At 50.7% G+C, this 12355-nt stretch overlaps 1 protein-coding gene across 2 annotated transcripts; it reads right to left on the bottom strand.

The window, feature by feature from the left end:
- Positions 1 to 7781: 7781 nt before the first annotated feature.
- Prph (peripherin) lies at positions 7782 to 11514 on the bottom strand. 2 transcript variants are annotated; one of them, XM_027396512.2, is made up of 9 exons: positions 10961 to 11514; positions 10555 to 10615; positions 10282 to 10377; positions 9656 to 9823; positions 9434 to 9559; positions 9128 to 9348; positions 9000 to 9049; positions 8730 to 8809; positions 7782 to 8150 (listed from the first exon to the last, which is right to left on the bottom strand). In XM_027396512.2, exons 1-9 carry the CDS (start codon positions 11512 to 11514, stop codon positions 8082 to 8084), a joined length of 1425 nt encoding a protein of 474 aa, XP_027252313.1. In that variant the 3' UTR covers positions 7782 to 8081. The 2 variants fall into 2 exon arrangements, with proteins under 2 accessions (XP_027252313.1, XP_027252314.1); XM_027396513.2 differs by having other exon boundaries at positions 7782 to 8147.
- Positions 11515 to 12355: the final 841 nt, after the last annotated feature.

The raw sequence follows: 12355 nt of genomic DNA, 5'->3' as shown, positions 1-12355 counted from the left end.
GCCAGAGAAGGACAAGTTGTGGGACTGCTTTCTGGCCGGGGAAAAAACTGACCGGCTCTCACAGCCAATCCGAGAGCGGAGCGCGAGTGGCAGGATTGGGGGAAAGCCAGGGAGCATGCAGTGCTGATGCCCGGGAAGGCGAATCTGGGCTGCAACGGGCATTATCGTACTCTCGCGAGATCTGGGGCCAGCCGAGGGCCTGCACCCATTAAGGTCCGCGGAATTGTGGGAAGAGATGGCCGTCGAGAATCCCGATGACCACACTGCGAGCGTAGTGATGCAAGGCCGGTGCTATCCCGGGAAGCTTGGGCACGTCTTTCGGGAGACGGGAGAGCGGGCTGGAGGTAACTGAACTGAACCCGACAAGATCCAGGAGCCGAGAAGCGGTGTGTCCCCTCGGACCTCACGACTTGGCGGGGTGTGGACCCCATGGACGCAGTGTGGCTGGAGCTCTGTGGAGCGGCATTGAAGGGCTCCTCGTGTGGGGGGCCCCTCACCCTCAGTTGCCTTTCCCTGGGCTGGAGGGACAGCTCAGCGGCTACTCCTGGGTAGACAGGTGTGAGGCTGCAGTGTGGAGATGGGGAGACAGACCCCGGCTCACCCCAGTCTGCACACACTCTGTCCCAGACCGGCCTCACACTCGCAGCCTCCTGCTCCAGCTTCCCGTGTGTCAGCGTCGCACGCGCCCTGCGTGGACAGCCTTTGACCCATACACAAGCCAGGGACATGGGCGTTATTTGTTACCTGCTCCCGGACCTCCCCCTCCCATGCCCCATTTAAGCATTTTTAGAATTCAGCTGCTTACCCACCCATTCGAAGTGGACGAGCAGAGGCAGGCGGATCTCTGAGTTCCTAGGTCATCAAGTCAACTTGGAATCAGGCCAGTCACGATTAAATAATGAAATCCCGAATTTAAAAAGACTATCTTGGGGCTGGAGAGATGTCTCAGAGGTTAGGAGCACTCGCTGCCCTTCCAGAGGTTCTGAGTTCGATTCCCAGCAACCACATGGTGGCTCACAACCACCTGTAATGAGATCTGGTGCCCTCTACTGACCTGCAGGAATGTGCAGACAGAACACTGTATACATAATAAATAAATAAAATCTTGAAAAAAAGACTATCTTTACATATATGATAGTTATATAAAGAGATACAGAAAGAGATACAGGGGCTGGAGAGATGGCTCAGAGGTTAAGAGCACTCGCTGCTCTTCCAGAGGTCCTGAGTTCAATTCCCAGCAACCACATGGTGGCTCACAACCATCTGTAATGAAATATGGTGCCCTCTTCTGGCATGGAGGCAGAATGTTGTATACATAATAAGTAAATAAATAAATCTTAAAAAAAAAAAAGTAGTTCCAGGACAGCCTTCAAAGCCACAGAGAAACCCTGTCTGGAAAAAAAATTTTTTATTTGTGTTTTGTCTTCATCTCTGCATGTCTGATGCACACAGAAATCAGAAGAAGGCATCAGAGCCTCTGGAACTGGAGTTATGAATGATTATAGTCACCATGTAGGTTCTGGGAATCGAACCCAGGTCCTCTGAAAGTACAAGAAGTGCTCTTAAACCACTGAACCATCTCTCCAGTCCCCATCAATGTCTTTTTAAACTGCCCTGACGGGTAGGACGTGGTAATGAACATCTTTAATCTTGCACTCTGGATGTAGAGGCCTACAAGTCCTGTGAGTTTGAAGCCAGCTTTGTCTACATAGCAAATTCTAGGCCATCCCTGTCTCAAAAGTGAAATAAAATGCATTAAAAAGATAAAGTGCCTTAGCCGGGCGTTGGTGGCACATGCCTTTAATTCCAGCACTCAGGAAGCAGAGGCAGGCGGATCTCTGAGTTCGAGGCCAGCCTGGTCTCCAGAGGGAGTGCCAGGATAAGCTCCAAAGCTACACAGAGAAACCCTGTCTCGGAAAACCAAAAAAAAAGATAAAGTGCCTTGACTTATAACTTACTTTGTTTTGTTGTCGTAAAAATACCAAGCTTCCACCTTGGAATAGTGGAACTTGGGGTAACCTAAATCCAGGTTCCTGGGTCATAGCCACTAGAATTTAGGACCAGAATAAGCTACCTCTTACCCTCTTTGAGTTTGAGACTGGTGTTTTTGCATTGACACTAATTCCATGACCTCACCTAAGTCCTCAGGGCTGTTATGCTTCCTCTAGCACCTATGGGATCCTTTCTCACTCTCATTTTGCCTACTTATGCCTCCCAGTTAATGTCCATTGTTACTTCTTAAATTTATTTAACTTTATTTTATGTGCATTGGCACCAGATGTCCTGGAAATGGAGTTACAGACAGTTGTGAGCTGCCATGTGGATGCTGGGAATTGAACCCCTGTCCTCTGGAAGAGCAGCCAGTGCTCTTAACCACTGAGTCATCTCTCCTTCCACACACACAAGCCTCCTCAGTCTGTGAAAGGTGCCTTGGTTATCAGCTCTCGGTACTCTCTAAGCTGTCTGGCAAACTCCGGTTATGTGCTCTCAGAGGAGTGCTTATTGACTCAGAGCATTATGTAGCTCAGTTGGTAATTATATATTCACCAATGAGAATACAATGATTATTAAACTGCCTTTCCTGATAGAAGGTGATAAGATGAACCTCTATTTCAGTGGTTCTCAACCTTCCTAGTGCTGTGACCCTTAAATACAGTTCCTCATGTTTCTTTGCCTTCATGTTTTCAGTGGCTTGCAGTGAGTGTTCATAAAGTCCAAATAGCCAGGCGGTAGTGGCATACACCTTTAATCCCAGCAATCAGGAGGCAGAGGTAGGTGGATCTCTGTCAGTTCCAGGCCAGCCTGGTCTACAGTGTGAGTTCCAGGACAATCTCCAAAGCTACAGAGAAACCCTGTCTCAAAAAACAAACAAACAAAAAAGTCATAAACCCTTGCTGAATGAGTTAGTGAATAAGTGATTGAATGAACGCACAGACAAATAGGGAAGCCTATAAGAAGTGATATCCTAGCTCTTGGAAAGCAAAAGCAGAAGGAACGTGTTGAAGGCCAGTCAGGGCTACAAAGTGAGACCTTGTCTCAAAAATGAGAGAGGGCTTGAGTAGATAGCCTGGACATGAAGTGCTTGCCATGCAAGCATGAGGACCGGAGTCCCATCCCTAAAACCCACACAAAAAGCTGGGTGTGGTGACTCATGCTTCTAATCCAATGCAGATCAGATACAGAAAGGGAGACCTCTGGGCCTTGCTGATCAACCAGCTTAACCTCATAATGGAGACCTCATTTCTAGTGAGACTGTTTCCAAACAACAACAACAAAAACAGCAACAACAACAACAACAACAACAAAAACCCTAGAGAAGCTGGGCGTTGGTGGTGCACACCTTTAATCCCAGCACTGGGGAGGCAGAGGCAGGCAGATCTCTGTGAGTTCGAGGCCAGCCTGGTCTCCAGAGCGAGTGCCAGGATAGGCTCCAAAGCTACACAGAGAAACCCTGTCTCGAAAAACCAAAAAAAAAAAAAAAAAAAAAAAAACTCTAGAGAAATGGATCGACAGTTAAGAGCACTTGTTATACTTCCAAAGAATCTGAGTTTGGTTCCTAGAACCCACATTTGCTACTCATATCCACCTGTGATTCCAGCTACAAGAGATTTCACACTCTTCTGGCCTTTATGGGTACCTATACACATGTGTGTGTGCGTACACACACACACACACACACACACACACACACACACACACACACAATGGAGGAGGTGCCTGTGCTCAGGTGGGTTGTGTATAGAAGGAACCATACCTGACAGTTTTCTTTCTACTTTTTTTCTTGCACCACTGCAGATCTAAGCCAGGGCCTTGTGAATTCTGGGCAAGAGCTCTACCCACTGAGCTACTCCCCAGCTCCAATCCATTAGGCACTTGAATAAACATTGTAACTATTTTCTTTGTTTATGGAGGACTATAATTGATTTTCTATCTGGCAATCTTGTTTGTTTGTTTGTTTGTTTGTTTGAGACAAGTTCTCCCTTTATGTAGCTTGGTCCTGGAACTGAAAGACCCCCAGACCCCTAAGGGCCTCAGGATCCCAAGGAACCCCCAAGACTCAGAAACCAGAACAAGAGCTGCAAAAGCAAGAGGGTTTATTGAACGAATGAGCATTGGGGTGTCAGCAATATTGGGGAAGCTGCACACCCCTGCATGGGGCACAAGCTCCTTTTATAGGAAAAAAAAATGCAGATCAGCATACAGGCAAGGGGCACAAAGTGATTGATTACAAAGTATGATCTCATGTTAGAGAGGTCACCCAGGTGTAACCTGCTTTTCTATAAAGGAAAAACCACAGAACATACCCTGAAAAGTCCTTGATTGTCTGTTGGCCAGCCAGGTGTGACCCAAAGAGGGTTGTCTTGGCGATTGCCCCCGTCTAAACCATAGGATGAGCACGGGGTTGGGGCCAACTTCCTTGTAATGGGCCAAGGCCCGTGGGAAACTTTTTCTCTCTGTGAACTAAAGTCTTTCAAAACTTTTTCTCTCAGCAAACTAAAATCTTTCAGAGCTTGCTGTATAGACCAGGCTGGCCTCAAAACTAGCATGGACTCCACTGCCCTGGCCTCCCGAAAGCTGGGATTAATGTTGCATAACACCAATCCCAGCTCTATTCAGAGATATTAGTGAGCTCATGGTTTGTCTATTATTCTATTGAGTTTTCTGTTTTTGTTTGTTGTGCTGGGGATAGGACCTGGTCTCCAGGGTACTAGCGGATTGCTCTGTCTTTAAGCTATACACCTAGCTCTTTTTGATTTTCTTTCTTTCTTTTTTTGAGAATGATGTTTTTTATTTGTCTTTCTTAAATTTTTGTTATATTTATTTAATCTTATTTTGTGTGAACGAATGTTTCGCCTGCATGTATGCATGGGCACCACATCTGTGCCTGGAGTCCACAGAATCCAGTTCCTCTGGAAGAGCAGTCAACATTTTTAACCACTAAGCCGTCTCTCTAGCAGCCCCCCCCACACACACACAACATTTTTTAAAAATAATTTATTTGACTTTATTTTATGTGCATTGGTGTAAAGGTATCCGATCCACTGGAACTGGAGTTACAGACAGTTGTGAGCTGCCATGTGGGTGCTGGGAATTGAACCTCAGTCCTCTGGAAGAGTAGACAGTGCTTTTAACCACTGAGCCATCTCTCCAGCCCCACAACATTTTTTTTTTCCGAGACAGGGTTTCTCTGTGTACCTTTGGAGCCTGTCCTAGCACACGCTCTGGAGACCAAGCTGGCCTCGAACTCACAGAGATCCGCCTGCCTCTGCCTCCCAAGTAATGGGACTAAAGGCATGCGCCACCAATGCCTGGCCCCACATTTTTTTTAGGGATTTTTTTTTTTTAAGATTTAGTTATTTATTTTGTATATAGCTTTCTGTGTGCATGTATGCCTGCATGCCAGAAGAGGGCACCAGATCTCATTATGGATGACTGTGAGCCACCATGTGGTTGCTGGGAATTGAACTCAGGACCTCTGGAAGAACAGTTAGTGCTCTTAATCTCTGAGTCATCTCTCCAGCCCCTTCTTCCTTCCTTCCATTCTTTCTTCCTTCCCTCCTTTCTTCCCTCTATCTGTCTAACCCTATCCCTAACCCTTTTTCCTTTTTTTTTATAGTGTCTTATAGCCTATGTAAGCACTCATTGTGTATTGATCTTTAAGTAGTCAAGATGACCTGGAACTTCTGCTCTTCCTGCTTCTCCCTCCCAAGCACTACACTCTGTCCCATTCCACCAGGTGCTGAGGATCAAAACCCGAGGCTTCCTGCATGCTAAGCAAGCAGCGCTCCGACAACTGAGTTGTACCCCAAGCCTTTTCTTTTTCTTTCTTTCTTATTGAGCTTGCTATGTAGTCAAGGATAATTCCAACTGATCTTCCTCCCTCCACCTCCCAAGTCCTAGGACTGTAGCACACACCATCACACTTAGCAAAAATCTCTCTCTTTTCAATTTACAGAAGGCAAAGCCCTGCTTTAGTTTTTGTTGTTGTTTTTGAGTCTCACTATACAGACCTGGTACTCACAGAAACCTGCATCTGCCTCCTGAATGCTGGGATTGATTAAAGGTCAGGTTCCACCATGCCCAGCCTTCCTCTTGGATTTCTTTTCTTTTCTTTCTCTCTTTTTTTTTTTTTTTTTGAGATTTAGTCTAATTTTGTAGCTAAGGCTGCCTTAGAACTAAAGATCATCCTGGGGCCTGTGAGTTAGCTCAGTAGGCATGGTAGTTTGAAAGAGAAATGTCTTCCATAAACTCCAGTTGTTGGTGGTGTTTGGGGAGATTATGGAACTGATAAGCCAGGAGCCTTGCTGGAAGAAGTATGCCACTCACTGGGTGTGGGCTTTGAGAAATTATAGCTTTGCACCGCTTACAGATGTGTCTCTCTTTCTCTGCTTCCTGTGTGTGATTGGGATGTGACCTTCAGCTTCCTGCTCTGGTCACCATACCTTCCCTGCCACGATGGACATCTAGCCCTCTGGAACCATCAGCCAGAATAAACTCTTCCTTAGATTGCTGTGGTCAACATACATTATCGCACCAACAGCAAAGAGATCAGTATTGGCTCAGGACCCACACGACCAAGTTCTTAGCACAAAGGAGATTTATTTGCCCCAGAGGGGCAGAGGGCAGTGATAAGGGACAAGAGGGTGAAGGACAAGGGAAAAGGAACAGGGAGAGGGGTCAGGGATATTTGTCCCAGAGGACAAAGGACTGCTTTCAGATGGAGAGGAGACCGACATGGCCCATAGAAAAATGGCAGTGTAGGGGCTGGAGAGATGGCTCAGAGGTTAAGAGCACTGACTGCTCTTCCAAAGGTACTGAGTTCAATTCCCAGCAACCACATGGTGGCTCACAACCATCTGTAATGAGATCTGGTGCCCTCTTCTGGCGTGCAGGCATATGTAGAGGCAGAATGTCGTATGCATAATAAATAAAATCTTAAAAAAAAATGGCAGTGTATAGAGGGAAAAAAAGGAAACCCCATGTTAGGATAAGGTGTTTAATTTTTTTTGTTTTGTTTTGTTTTTGTTTTTTTCAAGACATGGTTTCTCTGTGAAGCCCTGGCTGTCCTGGAACCCTCTCTGTAGGCCAGGGTGGCCGTGAACTCAAAGATCTGTCTACCTCTGCTTCCCAAGTGCTAGGATTAAAGGCATGCACCATCACCACCTAGTCTGAGGTGTTTAATTGGGCATATTAAGTAGGTGAGTCAAAGGGGGCTTTTGATTGCTGATTTCAATACTTTGATCAGTGGACCTTGATAGTCCGCTTCAGGAGGAGGAAGTAGCCAAATAAAGAAATAAACCTTGGTGACTAGCTTTAGGAATGTAATCTAATGGTTTTTAATAAGGCAAAGGAAATTCAGGAGAAGGGCAAGGCCTGCCAGAGCCATGCTAGCCATGCTTGAGCTGGTTAGAGTCCCTTCCAACAGAAAAGTGTCTAATACAGGGGATAAAGGCACCTGTCACCAAGCCTGATGACCTGAGTTTGACCCCTAGGATCCCACTACCCACACAGACACACACACACACATACACACACATACACACTCAGAGTCATTAAAAACCTCAATAAGATGGACATAGTCACACATACCTATAATCTCAACACTTGAAATATTGAAGCAGGATTGAAAGTTAGTTGAAGGCTAGCTTGGGCTACATACAAAGATTTTTCTTTTAAGTTGAAAAGGAACAGAGAGGTTTGAGGAAACACAACTGGGCCCACTGGAGTCAAGAGTGCCAAGAAAATGAGAGTCAGAGAAGAAAGGATTCCAGACAACTACATAAGGAGTTTCTCTCAGTAGCCATTTTATTCGGTTCAGAGTGAGACTCACTGGTCCACCCCACTAGCCATGGGATCATTCTTGAACAGATCTATTGTCCTGGGCTTTTTCATCTGCCTCTTACAAGGACAGGAAAGCTTTGGTCACACCTATGTGTCAGGGCAGGGAGAGACCAGCCACCATGTCAGGCTATAGCTTGGCTGGGAAGGGATCATGCCACATGCAGTGAGGGGCTGGATGAGGACTAGTGCTGGGCTTGAGCTTAAGAGGCTTAGGTGGGGTCAGAGCTCCAGGTGAGGGCTCAGTAGCTGTGAATAGAAGACTTGTCCAGTTCACTGTGCTGTTCCTTCTGGGACTCTGTCACCACCTGCTGGGGGCAAGGCATACAAGGAGATAATTCAGCACCACTTCCTAGGGACAATCTTGTGCCCTGCCTGTCATAGCTTGCTAAGGCTACAGTTTATCTCGTCCTTCTCCTCTTCCTCTTTTTCATCGTTGCTTTGAGACAGAGATTCTCTGTGTGGCCCTGGATGCCTGGAACTCTCTGTAGACAAAGCTGGCCTTCAACTCAGAGGGCTGCCTCTGCCTCCTGAGGACTGGGACTAAGGGTGTGTGTCACAACCACCTGGCTAGCCACTCGTCTTCTGATGTTCCTCCTTGGCTCAGCAGATAGAGGAATTTGTCACACAAATCTTAAAACCTGAGTTTGATCCCTGAAAGTCACAGTAAAGGGGGAGAAATGACTTCTGAAAATGCCCTCTGATCTCCACATGAGCACATGGTACAGGTGTGCCTGTGCGTGCACGCACATGTGTGCGCACACACACCTTCTATCTGTGTCCTTCCCAAGAACCATATACCCTCAACACCCTAAGATCTGCAGCCAGGTTTGATCGGGGCTCAGAAACACTAGAAACCGTGCGGTCCCAGATCAAGGGGTTTGTCTCACCTCCCCATCCCGGGTCTCAATAGTCCTAATCAGAACCATCTTGCGGCTGTGGCTGTCCTGGGGAGGCTCCACTTCAGGCACTGGAGAAAGCGGGAGAAGGACACGGAAAGGTTTGGGATTGTCTCCTTTCAGGCTCCCACTCCTACCTCTTAAGGCCAGAAACCTCCCTATAGTTGGAATAGGAGTCAATCCAGGATGAGCACGGCCAGAGCAATCAGGGCAGAAGGTATAAGGGAGATGCAGGCTGGAGGCCAGACGTGGAGGACTCACCAGTCGTCTTTAAACTTAAGGAGGCAAAGGAATGAACCGGCACCGAGATCCTGTGGACAAAGCGTGCAGCCTGGTTATTCCCTTCACTAGGCCCAAAGCCCTACGGTCCCAGTAGCCTCACCACTCACCGGCTCTCCTCCCCTTCCAGCAGCTTCCTGTAGGTGGCGATCTCGATATCCAGGGCCATCTTGACATTGAGGAGCTCCTGATACTCTCGCAGGTGCCGCGCCATCTCTTCCTTCAGCTGTCGAAGCTCTTCCTCCAGCCGCGCAGCGCCCGCTTGGTAGCCTCCAGCCTCCAGGGCGAACTGCTCCTCCAGCTCCCGCAGCTGTCTGAGCAGCGCCTCGTTCTGGGATAGGGGGAAGAAGAATGGGGGGCAGTCGGAGAGCCCTTTAGCAGCCGCCCACCGGCCCAGGCAGCAGCGGAGTGCTCACCGTGCCGCGCAGCCCGTCCACCTCGCAAGTCAGACTCTGGATCTGACGTCGGGACTCGTTCATCTCCTGCTTGGCCTGGCGTAGGGCCTCGTGGTTGCGGTTGGCGGCGTCGGACAGGTCAGCGTACTGTGGAGTGGCAGACAGGTCTGGTGGGATGAGTGCCACTCCCAGTGCCTCCCACCCCAGGACCCACCCCCCCAGAGTCCTCCCCTGTTCTCGCACTTTGGACTTATACCACTCCTCTGCCTCCTGCAGATTCTTAGCCGCGATGTTCTCATACTGCATACGGATGTCCCTCAGCGCCGCGGTCAGCTCTGGCTTCACAGTCGCCTCCACCTCCACCTGCTGCACCTGCTGACTCTCCATGCTCACCTGCAAGTCCCGAAGTTCCTACAAGCCAGGAAACACCGGTGGAGGTTGTGAATAGAAGAGTGAACAGAAGAGAAGAATGTCTAGCCCGGAATGGAGGTGCACATATGTAATTCCAGCTTTTGAAAGTCTGGGACAGAGAACTCACTAGTTCAAGACCAGTCCGGGTTTTGAGACCCTGTCTCAAAATAAATACATAAATAAATAAAAACTTTAAAGTGTGTGAGGCACTTGAATGAACAGAAGGGGGCGCTAGGGAGTGCAGCGCGCACTGGATTCTGAGACCTCAGCCCAGGATGCCCTTAAGCCGGTTGTCAGGTTCAGGGTGTAGCTACCCAGACCGCCAACAGGTGGCGCATGGGTGGGAGTCAAACCACCTGTGGCCGGGTTAAAGGGTGGGGTTGTCATCACATTGCATCCCCGTCTGGCAGCTTCAGCGAGGCCTCTCCCAAGCCTTCCCAGACACCCCGACCACCCACCTCTTCGTGCAGCTTCTTAAGGAACTCAATTTCATCCATCAGAGACTCGATCTTGCGCTCTAGTTCTAGGCGGGACAGGGTGGCGTCGTCCACGTCCTTTGTGGATGGGGATGGGGTTTCAAGAGAAAGGAGGGCTCTTCAGGCAAAGGAAGGGCCAGGCCTCCCCTTCTGCCTCGAAGGCATGAAGCTGCCTCCCTTAACCCACAGATGCCCCCCTGGAGACGCTGCTGGGGGTGCAGACGGGGTGGTGGGACTCACGTGGCCTCCACTCACCTTACGGAAGAGCACCAGGTTGTGCTCCGCATCCTCCCGCTTGCGGGATTCTTCTTCCAACCTGACGGGCGGGCAGAGTGGGGAAGACAGTGAGCTGCCGGGTCACCTCCCAGCCCTCGAGCCACGTCCAGCACCCCGCCCCCATCTGCTCTTGCAGCTGTCCTGGTTCTAAAGCGAGGGACTCAACCTGCCCGTCTAGCGGGCTGGGAAAAGGAGGGGGGAAAAGTCCCCTATATAGGCAACTTAGCCTAGGCGCTGGGAGCACAGTGCTGGGAGGGGGCCGGTCAGGATGCTGCAGGCACCTCTGGGGTTGGCCAGCCGGGCCACGCCCTAGGACTGTTGGATCCCAGGGAAAGAAAGAGAGAAGCGGAGGGAGTGACTGGCAGGCCCTGTCCTGCCCTCTGACCTCTGCTTGAGCGCCGCCAGGTCCTCCGCCAGCGCGTCGCGCTCCACCTGCACCCGGTCGCGCTCCCGGCCCAGCAGCTCCAGTTCGCGCCGCAGATCCCGCAGCTCCTGCTGGCACAGCTGGTCGGCGCGTGCCGGTTCCTGGCCCCGGGCCTGGCTCAGCTCCCCGCGCAGGGCTGCGTTCTGCTGCTCCAGGAAGCGCACCTTCTCGATGAAGTTGGCGAAGCGATCGTTGAGCTCCTGGAGTTCTTGCTTCTCGTTGCTCCGTGTTGCCAGGAACTCCTGGTTGAGGGCCTCGGCCATGGAGAAGTCGAGGCGCTCCGAGGGCAAGCGCAGAGCCCCCGCCCGAGGGGCACGGAAGCTGCCCAGCCTTGCCGAGGAGCTCGGGGACGCCGAACCCAGCAGGCGGCTGCTGGAAAAGCGAGTGCTGGATGAATAGGAGTAAGCTCCGGGGGACAGTGAGGGCGGTGGCCCGAAGGTCCTGCGGTACGAGGTAGAGCTGATGTTGGACCGGAGGCCCGACGAGTGATGGCTCATGGTGGCGGAAGATGGCATTCAGCGCTTGGCAGAGCTGGCCCGGGCGGGAAGGAGCCGCAGACCGATGCGGGGCAGCTTTATAGCCCTGCGGTCTGGGGGTGGGGGGGGCACGACAGCTCCTCCCACTGGCCTGACTATAGACGGGCTGTGTGGGGAGGGGGATGCCCCACCCTGCAGAGCGGCGACATCACCCCTTCCCTCTCCTGGTTGCTGGCACCCTGCCTACTTGATTCCCCCTTGCTGCTGGCAGAGATCAGGGGTGTGACAGCAGGGTGGGGATGGGCTAAGGGTCCAAGACTTTGGGCATGACTCCAAGGCTGGAACCTAGGGTTGGAGGGCATGACTTGACCGGAGTGCCCCCTCAGAAGAGGAGGTAAGAATTAGGGAATAGGAGGGAACCGAGGTTAAAGGGCAAGCTTTTGGCTATGAAAAGGGAGGTAGGTCTCGGAGGGACAGCTAACCTGGCCTAAACCGGGGAGTTTGTGCCTCCTCCTGTCTCCTGAAACTGGGGTTCTGTTTTCACCTGTTGTCAGCTGCACCCCACCACCACCACCACAACGAAGAGAAACGGGACAGAAGGGCTGAGGAGGAGGGGCTGGGGAAGGTCTTATCTCTGCCTGCTCCCCAGGGCACGGTAAAGGGTTGGTGGTTGGCGCCAGCTCTGCAGCTAATGGACTGACCAGCTCCCCTCCCCCGCCCTTGTCCAGCAGAAGTTGCCTGCTGATGCTTCTACCTTAAAGACACAGCACCCAAACTTGGGTTTAACACCTGTCTCAACAAGGTGGCACCTCACAGGGGGCTGGGGGTGTCAGACTCCCAGGTGTCTGCCATGACAGAGGCTAAACTGAGTGGCCTGGGG

The sequence above is a fragment of the Cricetulus griseus genome, chromosome 2 (assembly GCF_003668045.3).
Source record: "Cricetulus griseus strain 17A/GY chromosome 2, alternate assembly CriGri-PICRH-1.0, whole genome shotgun sequence".
In the NCBI taxonomy this organism is placed as follows: Eukaryota; Metazoa; Chordata; class Mammalia; order Rodentia; family Cricetidae; genus Cricetulus; species Cricetulus griseus.
The sequence above is the reverse complement of the archived record's forward strand: the minus strand, read 5'-3'. Positions and strand labels throughout refer to the sequence as shown.

What these genes read in the sequence shown, in the direction of transcription:
- Prph (XM_027396512.2), bottom strand. Translation starts at nt 11,514, where the DNA reads ATGCCATCTTCCGCCACCATGAGCCATCACTCGTCGGGCCTCCGGTCC. An exon ending in TGGACGGGCTGCGCGGCACG is followed by an intron (nt 9,349 to 9,433) that starts GTGAGCACTCCG and finishes CCCCTATCCCAG; the next exon opens with AACGAGGCGCTGCTCAGACA. An exon ending in CTGGAAGGGGAGGAGAGCCG is followed by an intron (nt 9,050 to 9,127) that starts GTGAGTGGTGAG and finishes CTTTGTCCACAG; the next exon opens with GATCTCGGTGCCGGTTCATT.